We start from the raw sequence: 18,285 nt of genomic DNA, 5'->3' as shown, positions 1-18,285 counted from the left end.
TATCCAAGTAAGCTACTACAGAAAACATAACTGTCAAACAGCTAGCACAAATGTGGCTAAAATAATATCAAAGGTTTTTGTGTTTATTCCATTTCTAAGGATGGAATGACCACCCACTCCAAGTAGTGTTTAAGTTAGGTGGGTTCTATGGTCCTTTAGAGGTTTGTCACAATCACCAGAGGGACTTATTAACATGCAAGTTACTGGGTCCTATGCCTAGAATTTCTGAGTTAATACTGGATGAGGCGCCATCATTTGCATTTCTAACGAATTCCTGGGTGCTGCTGATGCCTAACTCTGGAAACTCCACTTTGAGAAATAGCAAGATAGGTAATCATCATTGAAGGTCTATAGATGGTAGAGCTTTTTGGGTGCATATTATTTATACAGAGTGTTGGGTTTAACAGAATTCCTCTGCCTTGTAGTAGGTCTTATCGGAGGGTGAGCCTGGGAGCTTGCAGATGTTGGTGATTAGGAAATTAAGGGACTCTCCAAGTTAAAGGGATTGAAGGGATTGGGGACAGTGGGAGGGGCTTGTGCCCGCAGAGACAGAAGAAGGAAGTGGGAATGAAGGGCAGATTGAGGAATTCAAGGGAGAGAGAGAAACCCAACCTGACAGGGATCTTACTGCCATGGGGAGAGATTGCTTTATTGAGTTTGATCGTTGAGGTGGTGACAAGAGCTGTACTTAAAACAGATGGATAAGGCCCTGAAGGTTTTATTGTATTCCCTTCTGTATTAAATAGCAGAAATGGACAAGTTCTTTGAACTTTCATAATGATACTCATTTTCCTTGACAGTTTGTATTAATCGCCAGATGGGAAGCTCTTTCTTTTGGGCAAACAAGGTCATAAAGATAAGCTTTGACAATTAAATGACCACATTTCTTTTATTTCATCAGTATGGTTGGAATCTAAGTTGGACCTGATACGATGTGCACAGCCTTTTCTTCTTTAGAGTCCTGAAAAGGAAGTTTTGATGTCTTAAGTTCATGTACAAACATCCAGGCAGACAAGGATAGTCCAACAGATAGGATTATTCACTGTATTATTTTGGTTTCAAAAATTCAGAGCTTGTCATCTACAGGCAGGTAGTTTTTGGTTATGAAATTACTAGGATTCTCCCTTCCACTCAGCAAAATACTGCCCAAGTCGATTTTATTTTTACTGTTGTAGTACTGAGAATCCAACCTAGGGTCTCAGGCATCTTAGACAAGTGTTCTACCTCTGACCTACTCCCTAAACTTCTCGTGACTATTTTAAAAGCCTCCTTTAAGAAGTCATTTCACTGAGGTATGAGCAAATAAGAATTATGATTCCTCTTTCTTTGAAATGCCAATCATTGGGAGAAATAACATCAAAGTTCCTAAATACGTCTATGAGACCAATATTCAGGAAATAATATTTTATAGTAAACATTTTTAATAAACAGCAGCATAAAATAATCAGTGTTTAATATCATCTCTGGTGTGTGAAATACAAATGCATATATATCCTGAATATAAAATAGCCTTTTTGTCATTACAATTCCATGCTTGTCTATTTGAAATGCCCATAATAACAAATCAAACATTAAGTAATACAGTGATTAAATGCATGCAGTGAAAAAAGGGAAAGTCATGATAAAGTGAGATGTCTGATTATTGCCATTATATATTTGAAGAAAATCTTTATCAAATTAAAAACAAAGGAAACAAGAAAACAGACAAGATATAAAAATGCGGAGATATATTTTCAATTCTGTGATACAAACCATAAACATAGCTTTGTGCAAAAAAGGAATCTGAAAATAAAGTCATCTTACAAAACATCGTCAGAAAAGCAAAAGGTATTTTTCAGTTTGTTAAAAAATACTACTTAATACAAAAGGGACTGTGTTATGTAGTATCACAGTGCTGTTATAAAATACATTATTACAAGTGGTTTTGTAATTTAGTTTGCTCACCTTAAAGATTTCAGCTATTACAAAATGCTTAAAATAAATGTTACAGTTCTTTATAAAACACTAACTTGAATTTTTTTTTAACCGTAATAATGTTTTTCTAGAGAAGGTATTTTACTGGCTCATGGAATGCTAATTTCCCTTTAAGGGATTCCTAGAAAAACTCAGATTCACTGAAATTGCATTCACTTAAAATAAATATTCTTGGGAAGCAATTGATTGTCATATGATATACAAAATTGTGGTTTGAAGCTTCATCATTAAACAGTTGCATAGCAACAAAAGGATACAAATATTCTCCTCTACCTCAAGTTAGGAATTGTAATGTCTGAATCAGCTTATTCATGCCACAAATATATGTCTTAGTTTATCTCCTTGTAAATCTGAATATAGCCAATTCTTTGAGTTCACAGTAGCGATATAAGTTCATGTTTGTTGCCCGAAGACTCAGGTTTGGGGAAATTGTAACACATACTGTTGAAAATATTTCCTTGATTTATCCTGCTATTGTATTTGTATAAACAGAAACATCGAGGTGTTTTCTAATTCTCCTTATATTCTCCTCATGAAATATCATTTCCAATAATTACTTTACATCTTGTCTCTAAGAGCTTTAAAATGAAAACAAGGCTTGGAGACATTGTTCTTAGAATAAGGGAGTTTTTTTTAACAAGAGAAAAATCAAATATAATTTTTTTCTATATAGAACTTGAAACCCATAAGAATTCTGAACTTGGCAAAAGATGGCTGACAAGTATCTGCCAGGAGAGGCACATTTGGGACCTCTTTCTACAGAAGGCAAAAAGGATCATGTTGCTTGCTTATCAGTTTATTAAAGAAGTCAGTTTTGGGAAATACTGTAATGTTTTGTAAAATAGGACAGACACCGTGTCCTTCTTTGGATTTCAATGAACTCTCTGAAAAAATTGCTATAATTCTTGGGGCTGGAATAAAATCTGTGAACATTTTCAGCACAGAAAAAAAAAAGTGAGAAACTTCAAATTTCCTAGCTGTTGATATCATCACAGGATTTTCTACTTGTCTAGAGTCCACAGATGGTAAGCACCCCGACACCGTGGACACCTAGAAAACAGGGCTACAAGGCCTGGTGTTCTTGTCTGTAGCCGCACCTCTATTTTTCAATGTGAGTGTTTCAGGGAAGCTCCTTCGGAGGCTGTCCCTATAGTAACCCTTGTTCCTCTCCCATGGATGCTCATCTAGACAGGAGCCATTCTCCTGACTGTGCCTCCTAATGCAGCAGAAAGAACTATTGATCAACAATCAATTGCAGCATCCACATATTGCCTTCTTAGGGTCTCACGGCACCCTGTGTTTTTTCAAGGGCTGTGTAAACACATTGGAAAAAGAAAAATGTGGAAAAGGCCTTCATGATCACAGAGGAAGTTCATAAAGAGGCACATACGGCACCTCCCCAAAGGAGCTTTCCAGGGGAGGGGGCACTTGTGTTATGGCTCATTTCCATCCAAGATGTCAAATTTGGCCTAAAGTTTCTTCATTGATTCTGAACATCATTTCCATACACACATGCGCAGAGTCGAAGTTGAATCAATGTAATTCCTGAACATTTGTCCTGAAGGAAAGACAGCAGGCAGACAAATGCTATGGGTATATACATTTTGGGGGAGAGACCAGTCATGGTGACCAAAGGCATACACACAAAGCACCATTGGACTCTCCTTTTTGGTTTGATATTTAATCAGAGGTTCTTTTCATCCTCACTGGGTTGCAGTTCTTGAAACCATATGTTCCAATCCCAATGCCATGTCATGCACAGGATGAAGTGTGTAAATGCCACAATGTGTTTGTTTTTCCTGGCTGGTGTCTGTCCTGCTGGGTAAGACACAATTAAACTTCACAGAAGATACTTGTTGCAATGTCTGCTAAATGAGAACCTTAGTTTAATAAAAATATTTGAATATACATCTTTTCTACGCCTTTCTAGTTTGTCTTGTATCCCAAATTTACAAAAGTCGCTCATTTTACAGCTCTGCAGAGATCATAGATTCGGTGTGCCCATGAATATTGGAGTCTCCTAGCAAAGAGGGTTGCTTTGAGTCTATTTTGTAGGGCTTTTGAGATTTGTTGCCAAAAACAGTGAGACCCATCCCACCGGGATGACTTGGAATGGACATGTGTGGTAGGAGAGGAATATTTGCTTCCTGATTGGATCCCGATGATGGCAAGCTGGTTACGTGACCGGTGCTGGTAGACCCGCTGGCACTGCTTGGGGACCGACTCTTGGGAGGTGGGCAGTGCTGGATCACCCTCGGGGGACCTGCTGGCTGGTAGTGGGCAGCTGGAAATGCTGCATATCCCGGAGGTATTGGGTATCCATTGATGGGGATGAAGCGCTGGTTCTGAGGTATTGGTGGGCCTATGAAACCGGCAATCTGGCCCTGTGGTGTGATGCCCTGGCCTGGGAACATGTAATTGGGATATCTAGGGTTACTGAGATTACTCACAGGGCTGGCACTGAGGGAGGTTGTCTGAGTGGTGGCATTCCCACCAGAAGGAGTAGTAGAGCTGGTGTGACTCGAGAGACCCTCCCAGGACCGAAGCCGGACGTGAATATCTTTAAATCTCGGTCTCCGGGAAGGAATCTCATTCCAGCACTCTGTCATGAGGCTGTACATTCTAGGGGGACAGTCCTCCGAACAGGGCAAGAGCTGCCGCTTCCTCACCATCTCGATCACCTCCTGGTTACTAAAGCCATAATACGGCTGGAGTCCAAAACTGAAAATTTCCCACAGGACCACCCCAAAGGACCAGATATCTGAGTCAGAAGAGAATTTGCCATACATGATGGCTTCCGGGGGCATCCAACGAATGGGCAGCAAAGATTTACTCTGCACCCTGTAGTAATCAGCGGAGTAGATTTCTCTGGAAAGCCCAAGGTCTGAAATCTTGACGTGAAGTTGCTCTCCAATTAAAATGTTGCGAGCTGCAAGGTCCTTGTGGACAAAGAAGTGACTGGACAGGTATTCCATCCCGGCCGCAATCTGGATGGCGATGTGCAGGAAGTCCCCGTGGTCCAGACTGGACTTGACGGTGCCGTCCTCGTCACTGCTGCAGCCCACGTCAGAATGCGGAGACCGCATGATGAGGAACTCGTGGAGGTCTCCCTGATTCATGTACTCGAAAAGCATACACACGGGCTGTTCCTGAGTGACGGCACCCAGGAGGCACACGATGTTGGGGTGGTGCAGTTCGGCCATCAGGGAGGCTTCTTGTTGGAATTCTGTCCATTGCTGAGGGTTGTTATAGTCTTTCAAAGTCTTTATAGCAACCAGCTGAGCATGGTCCATGCCTGGGAGGTAGAGATGACCCTTATAGATTTTTCCAAAGGCACATTCGCCCAATTCTTCCATGAAACGTACAGCGGAAAGAGGCAGCTCTTTAGCCTTGCTCTGTGTGAAAAACAGGAAAAAGTGCATTAAAACCTTTCTTAAGACAGGGCATCTTGGCTTCTGAAGAGAGGGTGGGGCACGCAGGCAAAGGTTCTATAAATAGATTGAATACTGTGCTGAGAGTAAAAGGAACGTGTTTCTTTACATTTTTACTTAACTAAAGCTGGCGATCTAGTCCTGTTCATTATAGTATTGTTTGTAATAGCAAAAGGTTAGAGATGACCCAGATGTACTCCTCGAAGAGACTAAATAAATTATGGTGGAACTAATAAGTAGACTATCCCATCATGAAAAAGAACAAGGAAGCTTTCTATGTGCTGATGTGAAAAGATCTACAAAATATCATTTCTCAGGTAAACTTTTATAAAGAAAAAACAGTAATACCGCACGTTACCTTTGTGTAAAAAAGGAGAAAACATGAATATATTTATATTTCTGTGTGAATGCACGATAAAACTAAAGAATATTCAGGAAACAGCAGTGATTATTGTGGGGTATGGGATGGAGGGGTATGGAATTAGAAAGAGGAGACAGAGGTGGAGACTTTCACCTCATGCCTTTATACTTTGACATTTTTTTGAATCAGATAAATATATTGCCAATTTAAAAAATGGAACAATTACATTTAAAATCACATAGTCAATCGTATCATTTGACTAATCAGGATATTTCTGCAGTTATAGGTCTATCCAGTATTTGTTCTTTGCTTATAGTGTCTAGATTCTTTTGCTGTTAGTTTTTACTTTCTGGTGATGGGGAGTGAACCCAAGGCCTCAGGCCTGTGCTCTACCACGGAGCTTCCCCCTCAGCCCTGCAGTCTGGGTTCTTGTGGGAGCCACTGGAGTTTCTTGGGAAGGTGTGGACAATGAGAAAGGTCCCGCTGGCTCATGGCACTCAGATGATTTTATGTTTGCTAGTAAAAGTAACCCAAAGCAATTTTTTTCCCTGATGATGTTAAGATTAAAGATTTCAGTAATGATATTTGCTAATGATGTAAATGAAGCCAATGGATGTGCTGGTCCCTTGAGCAGCATTGTAGGTATTTCTTACTTTTTGCCCTTAATAGGATCTCTAGGCTTTGGAGGAAAAGTACTTTTAGGAAAATGAGAATTTGGTAATAAACCTATGGAATATTAGACTGGATATAATGTAGAGTTAGGAACCTGACACCCTCTCCTCCACTGCTTGAAATTAACCCACAGGCTGTATGATACAATCCCAACCAAGTAGGCTTTGGACTCATTTAAGTCTGGGTTTTCTTCTTGGATCTTCTATTTTCTATTAATAATAGTAAATAACCACATAGCACTATGTGCCAGACACTATTCCAAGCACTTCATAAATATGAACTCACTGAACACAGCAGCCTGCTGCCCTTGAGTGAGTTTCTTAACTTCTTTGAACCTGTTTCCATATCTATGTAATAATATAACTAACTTGCATAGTTGCAGTAGGGATTAAACACTACAGTGTATAAAACAATTTCTATCTGATAAGTGTCTTAAATCATTCTTATTATCCTTATTAGGGAAGTCATCCAGGAAGTAGAGTAAGTACAACTGATTTAGCTCCATTTATAGCTGTTAAGTAGTTCCAGAGTCTTGTATAACTCCTTCTATTATTTTTAAAACATGTGTTAAGTGTCCTCCTATTAATTTTTTTCTATTATCCTATAGTTGTTAGTTTGAAAAATTTGGGGTTGGGGATACTAGGGATTGAACTCATAGACATACTACCTCTGAGCTATTCCCCCAGCCCTTTTATTTTTTTATTTTTTTTGAATCAAGGTTTTGTTAAGCTGCTGAGGGTCTCAGTAAGTCGCTGAGGCTGGCTTCAAACATCCCAAGTACTATGATACAGGCATGTGCCACCATGACTGGCCCAAAACAAACAAACAAACAAACAAACAAACAAACAAACAAACTTAAAAAATGTACAGAATTTGTTTTGGAGTCTGAGGATGGGTGTGAAGTTGAGAGGCCTGCTGCCCTGAGAGTTCTGGGGACTCCTGCTGCAGGTGGAAGAGGGGATAGTAGCAGATGGAAAAGCAAGCAAGCAGAACAGACTCTGGGTTGTAGGAAAAGAAGGAGTGGGTGAGACGCTGGCATCAGCCCGGTCCCAGGACCCCGGGTCTTTAGAGTTGGCTGCATTCCTCTTCACACACCCTTGGAAGAAGATTTCTGACTTTTGGTATTGTACAGATTGAGAAAGAGGAGTAAAGAGAGAATCAAGAACTTCCAGGAGAGCTGAGAGCTGCACTCACTCGCTCTGTGCAGGCCTCCATCCCTGGCTGCACCATTCTGTTTGAAACCAGAGAAGGCTACTGACCAGCACTCACACTTGGATGAGGATACCGAAATCTCTAGAGACCCAGCCCAGCCCGACACCTTGCAGCACTCTAAGCTCCAGGGTGTGGCTGCCCTGTGGGATTATAATCTTTTTCCCTGTTCAAGACACATGGGAGAGTATATTTTGACCCAAAGTGTGTCTTATCTAACCAACACCCATGGGCCAGGCAGTATGGAATCCCAAGTCCTCTCCATCCTACAGCAGGAAGGAATACTCTACTAGAGCCACTCAAAACCAAATCTGGGGGTTTGGCTTGGAAAACAGTATGGAAAGCATAGAAGATGGCAGGGTTCATGAAACCATTCCTTTGAGCACCTTACAGCAGCAAGCATGGAAATGCCCAGAAGAAGCAGCTCAAGGCTTGGTTTCAGGGCAATCATTTCCCAGTGATTTGCATTTTAAAAATGCTCAAGTTACTTGGTACAAATGAGTCTTAACTATGAACTCATTTTCAAATTTTACATAAATCCTGAACTAGTTAAAAAATCATAAAAAAACCCTTAAAGAAGCAGTCAGTAGACTGTACGGTGATGGCAGGAAATTAGCTGTATTGTTGAGGAACAGATGGTTTACATTATCCAAACCCTTTAGGCTAAACTTGTTTAGGTCTGGCATATTGTAAATTATATTTTCGTAATGAAAGTGAAATGACCTCTGCTTGACCTCAAGCGGGGTTTGTCTGTTTGAACCAATGTAGTGGAAAAGTATGAAAGAAAATGAAGTCATAAAGTTTTGGCAGTTCAATTTTGGCTCATTTCAAGTTAAGGGGTTATAAATCTGTTTAGTTTTTGTTTGACAAGTATTTGTCATACAGGGATGTACAAAATGTAAAGAAGTGTAAAATACACATGAGGCATGGTGCCAAAGTAAACCAAGTACAAAGGAACACTGGAATGACTAGGGTCCTGGGCTCCTATCTCTCCATCACTCCCTCCATTAGCTGAATGACAAGATGGGCTGGGTTTGTTATATGCTGCAAGGCAATTAAGTACCTTAAAACTGAAACAGGCTTTCAGTTTCAATGTTAACATTTTTACTCCTCAAAGAAAACACACATCTGCCTCAGTGTGGTTTTAAAAATTATATAATTTTTGAGGGAGCAGGGTGGGTAAAAGTTAATTGAAACGCTGATGTATCAGTGGAAGATTGGACTGTGCTTCTTCCTTTAGAATTTTTTTGTTTTGTCTTGGTACTAGGGACAGAACACAGGGGCCTTCTACTTCTGAGCTACACCCCCAGTCCTATTTTTGTTTACTATTTATTTATTTATTTATTTATTTATTTATTTATGGTGGTACTGGGGTTCCTGGAAACCCTTCTACCTCCGGGTTACATTCCCGGACCTATTTTTATATTTTTATTTGGAAACAGGTTCTCTTAAGTATTCTTTATTTTTGAAACAGGGTCTCACTGAGTTGCAAAGGGCCTCACTAAGTAGCTGAGGTTGTCCGTGAACTGTGATCCTCCTGTCTCAGCCTACGAAATGTTGGGATTACAAGCATGCGCCACCATGCCTGGCTTTCTTTAGAAATTTTTGGAGAGCAACTGCTTAGAGTTTAAATGGGCCCTTCCCAGAAGGAGGATGAGGAAGAAAAACTCAGATGTGAAATATGGCTTAGGCATAGTAGGACTGCAGAGATAGAGACAAGGCTGATGTTGGTGGCCTCTTCTGCCTGAGTGACAAATACTAAGAGGGGGATGTGTGACCCTTTTTGGTCTCCTAATGTTGGATATGAAAGGATGAAGCAGGATTAGCGTGTTTGAAATTCTAAGTATGGAGTGGCCATGGATGTATAAGGAGGCCCAACCCAGTGACTATCTTTCCACCAGAGGTGAAAATACATTTGAAATGATGGTGCCGAGTACAGCAGCTTACTACTAACTAGCTATTTCCTGATCATGTTAAATAAGCAATTACCCAGCGGGGCATGATGGTACATGCCTATAACCCAGTACTTGGGTGGCTAAGACAGGGGGATAGCAGGTTCCAGGTCAGCCTGGATTTTCAGCAACCTAGTGAGATCCTGTTTCAAAACAAAAATATAAAAAATAAATTAAGAAAAAAAAGGCTGGAGGTGTAGCTTGGAGGTAGAAGGCCCCTGGGTTCAATCTGTAGACACACACACACACACACACACACACACACACACACACCCCTGAGGGAATGAGCTAAGGGTTTTGTGTTGGCCACCAACACTTGTGTCCAACATGAAGCCTCTTCGGTGGCTTTTTACCTCTAACCTGCTCTGTGTTTGAGTCCAACTTGAAGTAGACACACAGATTAAAAAGCAGAGCTGTATTTGAGTGGACGGCATGGAGCCCAGAGCTATTCTCTGCTGCAGCAAGGGGGCTCTAACAGCCAGCAGGTGCTCAGGGACTGAGGTAGGTTCATATTCACAGTCAGTCCCTGCGGTCTCCACAGACCCTGGCCTTCAAGGCTGGCTCCTTTTCCATACGTTGATGACCAGGCTGACTGTGGCCCTTTTACCAGCCTCTTAATGACGAGCTAGACTCTGGCCCCACTAAAGTTAGAGGGCTATTGTGTTAGGAGAGCATCCCAGGTCCTTTTTCTCTTAGGAAGCATAGTTTGCTAGGAACTCTGCCTTCTCTAGAGATAGAAGAAAAGAGCAAGTCACTGGGTTTGTAGTCTGCACAGTCCTGTATCAGTGAGATTCGAGGTCCTAGGATTTGTCTCTCTGTAGCATGAGTTCTATCATAACTTGCTCTATTTTCATGCACAGCCTGTCATTTAGGATATACTTTTTTTTTTTTTTTGATGGTACTGGGGAATGGAATCCTTCTACCTCTGGGCTACACTCGCAGACCTATTTTTGTATTTTTTATTTGGAAACAGAGTCAGTCTCTCTCTCTCTCTCTCTCTCTCTCTCTCTCTCTCTCTCTCTCTCTCTCTCTTTTGGTGGTACTGTGGTTCCTGGAAACAATTCTACCTCTGGGTTACACTCCCAGACCCATTTTTATACCTTTTTATTTGGAAACAGGGTCTCCCAAGCCAGGGGAGCTGGCTTCGAACCTGCATGATCCTCCTGTCTCCGCCTCCCAAGTGTGGGGATTACAAGCGTGTGCCACCAACCCCAGCTAGGATATACTTTAATAGCTGATTGCCTAAGTCAGTCAACTGATATTGAACCTACTATATACCAATGAGCATACATGCTAACCAGCATGTGAGGAACCATGGAAGAACCACAAAGAGCAGGCATGGCTTCTACCCTGATGTTTGTATCTGGGTTTACTAAAATGGTTGTGTTTTGAAGTCTTGCCATGTGCTAAACACTGAGATCATGATAATGGCTACAAAATACATGCTTTTAATGCTTATGTTATAGATATAAACACTTGGCATATATTAACTCTTATCATCCCCAAAATAATTCCATGAGATTTGCAAACCAGACTCGCTTCCAGTTTAGGGATAGAAAAGCCAAGGGACAGAGTAGACTTCAGAGCCTGCCTGGCCAACAACCCAACCATATTCCCTTGTCTGCTCTCTCAGATCAGTGCTCTGTGCATTAATACATTTCATGCTCATCATAGTCTGTTGAGAGTCATACTATGATTTCTCCATTTTTATGCATCAAGACACTCAATGGTTAAGTAACTTGCTTAAGAAAGCACAACTAGCAGGTGTGGTGACCCATGTCTATAATCCCAGTACTTGGGAGGCCAAAACAAGAGGATCACAGGGAAAAGGCCAACCTCAGCAACTTAGCAGGAGCCTGTTTTTTTTAAAAAAAAGCTGGGGTTGTGGTTTGGAGGTAGAATAACCCTGGATTCAATCCTTATTACTACACACACACACACACACACACACACACACACACACACACCTAACTATCAATTCATGATGCCAAGATTCAAATCCAAGTCAAGTGTGTCTGACTCAAAAGTTAGAGCCCTTTTCTGGAAAGAGGTAGTGGACTTTTCCATTTGGTTCTGGAAAGGCTCCCTGTTTGCAAAGCATGACATGAGGCCCACTGGTGTGAAAGTGGAAGGCTCCAGGTGTAGGAGCATCTGAGCTAGACCACATTCTGCCTGACATCCTCTTGTCTCTATTGGTTGCTGGGGAAGTGGTCAACACCCCGCAATAGCAGCCTTTGCCTGGATAGGGCAGGAGAGCAATAGGGCGTGTCAGAGCATGAGATCTCTTAGCAGGTGGACTTGGCTTTGCTGTGAAGCTGCTTGACTCCAAAGCCTATTTCCCTTGCTTGTGTATTTTACTGATTCTTTGGTAAATGGTGTTGGGTCTGTGAAACAATCGTCAATTGACTCCACTCACAAACAGAAATGACTACATTTTAGCAGCCACAGACATTTTATTTTAGGTGGTTATGGCCATTTTTTTTTTAAAGACTGCGCTAAGTGCCTTCTTTCTTATGCAATTGAATTCTAGAGGGAGGTTTTTTTTTTTTTTTTTTTTTTTTTTTTTTTTTTTTTTTTTTTTTTTTTTGGTGGTGCTGGGGTTCCTGGAAGCCCTTCTACCTCCGGACTACACTCCCAGACCTATTTTTACATTTTTATTTGGAAACAGGGTCTCCTAAGCCAGTGCGCACGGCTGGCTTCGAACCTGCGCGATCCTCCTGTCTCTGCCTCCCAAGCGCGGGGATTACAAGCGTGCGCCACCACGCCCGGCTTCTAGAGGGAGTTTGAACCCATATTTTGCCACATTTGCTCATAATTTAGCTGTACTTCTCTGCAAGTGATTTAACTTAAGAAGCACTTTTTCCCTCATAAAGCAACTTTTTGATAGTTCGAATGTTTGTTGGTGATCAAGCTTGATTCTGTGGTACAGTTACAGTATAGAGAGAGGTTCTATTCTGCTTTGAAACAGATAGAACAGGTGCCAACCATTTTAATATCAGTCTGACCACCATGTGCTACCTTGGGCTCATTTGTTTCAGCCAGCCTGAAAATTAAGGCAGTAGAATGAAATAGAAAGATCTCCAGCCTTGGGCCTGGGTAGACCTGGTTTAGAAGTTTGATTCTGACTCTTACTAATTGTGTGACTTCAGGCAAGTCTTAATTGCAAACCTCAATTTTTGTTTACCCCCAAATCAGGCTCAAATGAGTACTTATTTCACAAAGTTATTATAAAGATTCTATTGAGATAATGCAGCATTATTTTAATTACAGATTATTTCAGCCCATTCATAGTACCTCTTTTTCTCCTTCCTTCCTTCCTTCCTTCCTTCCTTCCTTCCTTCCTTCCTTCCTTCCTTCCCTCCCTCCCTTCCTTCCTCTCTCTCTCTCCCTCCTTCTCTCCCTGGGGACTGAACCCAGGGGCATTCTACCTTCGAGCTATACCCCCAGTCCTATTTTGCTTTTCATATTTTCAAACAAGGTCTCACTAAATTGGTGAGGGTCTTGCTGAGTTGCTGAGGCCGGCCTCAAACCTGTGATCCTGCTGTCTCAGCCTTCTAAGTACTGGGATTCATGGTACCCATTTCAAATACTTATCACTGCCAGGAGTAGAGTTTCTATAGACACAGGTCTAAGCTGAAATTACGTACTGGACACCCTCCCAGTTGCCATTACTGCAGGCTCTCCACCCTGATGGATTGTATCCAGGGCATGTGCAGGGTGTGGAGCAGGGACTTCATGCTAACAGGATGGGCACAAGAAATACCAGTGCAGTCCAAGGAACTACGTTTGTTTGTAATCTTAGCCGTGATCCTCTTGTCTCCATCCCTATCCCAGTTAACCCTGTGGGCTGCTGGATCCTTTGGCTCACTCCTCACATTGTCCTATGCACAGTGTTTAGTTGCATTAAAAGATTTGTGGTGCCCATGCCTGTAATCCCAGTACTAGGAAGTCTGAGATAGAAGAATCACAGGTACAAGGCCAGCCTCAGCAACTTAGTGAGAACCTCAATGACTTAGTGAGACTTTGTTGAAAAAAACAAAACAAAACAGGAGAGGGGGCTGAGGGTATGTATAGCTTGAAGGTAGATGTCCTGCGTTCAATCCCCAGTATCCACCCCCCCCACGAAAACAACAACAAAAGACTTATACCATAACAAAATAATAATCATTTCTAGGTACTGAGGACTTACTATCTTAAAGCATCAAAAGTATCCCTTGTAAGTACTATTTTTTTTTCAGGTAAGAAAAGCAAAGTTCAGAGAAGTTATTTAAGATCTCACCACCAGTTGACAATGTAGCCAAGATTTGTAATCCTATCTATCTGCTTCTAAATCCTAGCTCTTTGGAGAATGGCGAACTAGCTCCTAGAATATACTCAGAGAAAAATGTGGTTGGAAAAGTCAGGCCCAGACAGTATAGACTCTTGGGTGCTAGGATGAATTTTATACTTGGGGTTGGTCTGTCCAGATCTGGGAATATTATAATCAAGGGGGAGCTAAAGGGATGCTAGAGGTTGAAATCAGGATGAGGGAGACAAGAAGAAAAGAGAACTGACAAATATTAGAGGATGTTCCCTTCTACTGGATGAAAAGAAGAACTGGTGAAGGAAACCTGAGAAAAAGACGAAAAGCCAACGGAAAAAATAGTTCAAGATGGTGGGTAAGTACCCACCAATGCTCCAGAGAAATTAAGACTTGGATTAAATTGCATCATTGGCGGTCCCCAAGAGGCTCATGCTAATGGAACGGTGGGCCGAGGAGCTCCAGGAGGCAGGGGCTGCGGGGAACGAGTGGAAAAGTCATTGAGGATCATTATCCACTAAGTGTGGTGACAGCTGGTAAGGACAGGTGTTCCAGGAGGGTCGCCAGACCACAGTGAGGCTGTGTAGATGGAAGCCTGTTGCTGGCAGAAGGGACAGGTCCGGAGACTATAATCAAGTTTCAGTACATTCAGCAATTTCTTTAGTTGGAAAGGAAAAAAGAGAAATGAAGTGCCTAGAAATAAAGAAACAGAGAAACTGGCAAGAAATGAGGGTAAATTAAGAAATAAAATCAAGCAACTTCAGAAAATAAGGCGAATTCTAATTTGAGGATCTCTTGATGGTCCTCAAATGCTCCTTACACCAGCCAGGAGCTGCAGGATTCTGACCCACAAGGGTTAGGCAGGCTTTGGTGTACCCTCAGCTCACCTGTGTTCCTCCTTGACCCCATTCTCAAACTCCTTCCCCTTTGAATCCCTAACCTGAAGGTAGGGAGGAGGCAGAAGCTGCATGGAGCCCACTGTGCTCCAAGGGGGACTGCCACCTCCACCTCCCTGGGAAGCATACTTTATACTCCAAGCCTACCTGCCTCATCCAGCATGCTTAAAGGATGCTCTGCTTTTCAGAGGCCTGATGTTTGGAAAGGTGGAGGAAGAAAGAAGATAGGAAAGAGAAAGGATTAGACCGAAGGAAAGTTAGTATTTTCAAGCTAATCTGAGAAGGTTCGTTTTCCAAAGAAAAATAAAACACTTAAATTATAAAAATTGTCATGCAATGTAGAAAACTCTTGCTTAGCTCGGGCATCACCAGAGTTGTCAGTGAGGGCTTAAATATTTGGAAATCTTTTGCTGAACAAAATAAAAGGAAAATTGGCGTGTCACAGTCTATTTCTTTCTCTGAAGAGCTGAGAAAGATGGAACAAGGGAAGGCTGGATGATTTCTCAGGGGCCCGTGCAGACAGAGGAGAGCCAGGAAGAGCATCTATCTCCATCTCCCCTGTCTGCCTCTGGCTCAGCAGTGTGACGCCTCTCTGGTTCAGTGGCTCCCTTTGCCCACAGATCAGAAGGACACTGGTGGGACATCAAAAACCTTTACTTGCATCCGCACCAGTCCGCCTCTCCAGGGACCCACGTCCGGCCTTGTCAGCCAGTCTGTCTGTCTGTGGCCACCTATTGTCCTCTTGGAAGGCTATCAGTTTCTAATCTCCCAAGAGGAACCTCTTCTTAATCCAAACACTCAGGGGAATGTTAGCAGCTCAGCAAGTGAAGAAAGATGGAAACAGATAGTTTGAACCCTGTAGGGCACATTCATTTGGATAAACAAGAACCCTGGAGTCTTTGACTTTTGAATAGGCCAAGAAAAAAAAAGAATAAGGCAAGGGTAGGCCAGCTTCTCTCCTTCATTCCTTTTTATAATCATTGCTTCCAAGTATCCTTTCCATTTTGTTCTGAGAGAGTGTTTGTTTTCAGGTTTGGTTTTTTTTTCTCTTTTTCTCTTTCTTATGCATGTTCCTTCCTTTTAGATTTTATAGGTACATGTAATATTTATGTGGCGGTGACCTTTCAAAGGAGTTTTAGAGATTGACTGTTTACATTTAAGAATTTTCTTTAAGGTTTACAAAGTCCTTTGTGCTTTTTCCAGGAAAGGCGCTCAGTAAGAACCAAAACAAACAGCAGAATAATTCAGATTTGATCGGAGCCAAATCTCTTAGGAGAGTAAGGAAAAAAAAAAAAAAAAAAAAAAAAAAAAACCAAAAACTTAGCATTTGCTTTAGTCGTTTCCTTTTCCCTCCCCCAACCCAGCCAAATATTTGAGCCATTCTACTTCCAGTCTGGTTCAGAAGTGTTTGTGAGCTGTTTAGGGCTAAATTCTAAGCCTTGTGTCGGGGAATCTTGACCCAGGGAGATTTTGCAAAGCACGCTTCGGAAAGGCACCGGAAACTATGAAAACAATGTTTACTTCACCAAGGCTCTGGGAAAACCCACACCAGCGTATTTTATATTTGTCTCTTTGGCCACAGAAGATAGAAAACTACTATTCCTCCGGCCAAATTTTACACGTCTTTCACAAGGCGAGGGCCACGGCACTCGGGCTGTTGACTTGCAGCCAGGGCAGGCCCGTGGTTATCCTCGGCACAGACTGGACACAAGGGATCATATTTAGTTCACCAGATCCCTGTCTCTCTTACATAGTTCATTCTGTGATAAAAAGTTTTCATGGGGTAGCAAGCATAAGGGCTTTATTTAGAGTTGAAAAGTCCCATATCTGCATTTTATCTCTACTAATTATTACGTCTTTGATACTGGACAAGATATTGAGCTCTTCATTGGAAGAACAGTGTAAATTCAAAACTTCATGCCTGTTGGACCTCGTGTGTTACAAACAGGCCTCCACTAAAAGCAGACCTAAAATACCGATTAAGGCTAACTTATACAGTGGATCATTTTCCCAAATGGAAATGACCCTTCTGTGGTAGCTACTGCGGCAGTGAGACGCCTTCTCTCTAGGACACCAACTGATCTGGGTCCCTCACCGACCCAGGCATCTCAACACTTAGTCACAGAAACAGCAGGGAGAAAGTCTCGTGGAACAACCACCATTGCACTAGAAACTTGAAGTCATCAATCCATGAAAGTATCTGCAAAACCAAGAGAGTGTCACCTCATGCATTAATATCCAGGTCTCTGTTTTCCTTTACCTTTTAACATTAAGTAGTAAAGATTACATATGACATAATATAAAACTCCCCAAAGTATATAAATTGGCTAGCTGGAAGCTAGGTCAGAGTTGAAGCCCCCTCCTTTACCCACTGCATGACATCTGTGATCCTCAGGGTGTGTGGAGGTTCTTATGGGAAATATCACACTTATCCTGAGAACACTGGCTTTGCTTGGGACAGAATATTTGAAAAATGCATTTTTTAGCAAACCTCAAAACCTCTCCAACACATAGGATAGCAAATAGTTAAAAAAAATTTTTTTGGGGGTACTGAAAGTTGAACCCAGAGAGTCATTCTATCTCCATTCTATCTCTATTTTATTTTTAATTTTGAAACAGGGTCTCACTGTTTTGCTGGGGCTGGCCTTAAACTTGCAATCCTCCTGTCTCTGCCTCTCATGTACTAGGATTACAGGCATGTACCAGCTTAGTTTGAAGAATTTTAAAATTATAAATAAAAAGTCTAAATTGCAAAGCAAAATAAAATCAGATGAGGCAAAAAAATTAACTACTTTGAATGTGAAGACATTTTTCCTCTAACATTTTATTCTGAGTATCAGAAAAATTAAGATAGCCGCTAACCCACAGAAAACATAAATATTTGTTGAATGGATGGATTTAGAACAAGAAGAAAAGACAAGTTTTAGAAGTAAGAGTTCTAATTTATTTAAGCGAATCCCTTTGCCGAGAAGTCTGGGGCCTGAGGTGCCGGCCTTCCGGAGAGCGTGACCCTGTCGGGTTCCAGCTCCATGAGGCAGTACTAGTGCTCCATTCTGAGTAAGGGCAGTGACCCCAAGTTCCTCGCCAGGACCTCGGACGACCCAAATGTTGAAAGATGTGGATGAAAAACGAAACGAGGAAGGGCTGATTTAGCATAGAGTGGGGAAGGCTTAGGTGGACTGTCATAAAACAGCATTGAGAGATTGCTGAGGGGACAAGCCTTTTCTTTAATGTGCTTAAGCCAACCAGAAAGAGATTTAAGTTAGGCATAAAGATTTTTTTCACTGCAATAAAAAATACATAAAATAGCAGGGTGTGGTGGCACATGCTTGTAATCTCAGCATTTGGAAGGCAGAGACGGGGGGGGGGGCACAGTTTGCGGACAGCATCAGCTACTTAGCGAGACACCTTTGCAACTCAGTGAGACCCTGTTTCAAAAACTAAAAAAAAGGAGGATTCCCAAGATGGCAACCAAGAGACGCAGCGTCCC

The 18,285-nt window shown here is 41.8% G+C and overlaps 1 protein-coding gene across 1 annotated transcript in view; it reads right to left on the bottom strand.

Annotated features, from left to right (window-relative positions):
* Positions 1 to 3,941: 3,941 nt before the first annotated feature.
* Positions 3,942 to 18,285, bottom strand: part of ROR1 (receptor tyrosine kinase like orphan receptor 1) — a gene marked incomplete at both ends in the record, with an annotated part of 394,069 nt that continues 379,725 nt past the window's right edge. The window contains one exon of the mRNA XM_080692061.1: positions 3,942 to 5,369. Within this exon, the coding sequence (XP_080548187.1) occupies positions 3,942 to 5,369 (1,428 nt within the window). The remainder of the gene's footprint in view (positions 5,370 to 18,285) is intronic.

The sequence above is a fragment of the Muscardinus avellanarius genome (genome assembly GCF_963383645.1).
Source record: "Muscardinus avellanarius genome assembly, chromosome: 3".
Taxonomy (NCBI): Eukaryota; Metazoa; Chordata; class Mammalia; order Rodentia; family Gliridae; genus Muscardinus; species Muscardinus avellanarius.
Note: the sequence above shows the minus strand (reverse complement) of the source record. Positions and strands in the feature narration are given on the sequence as shown.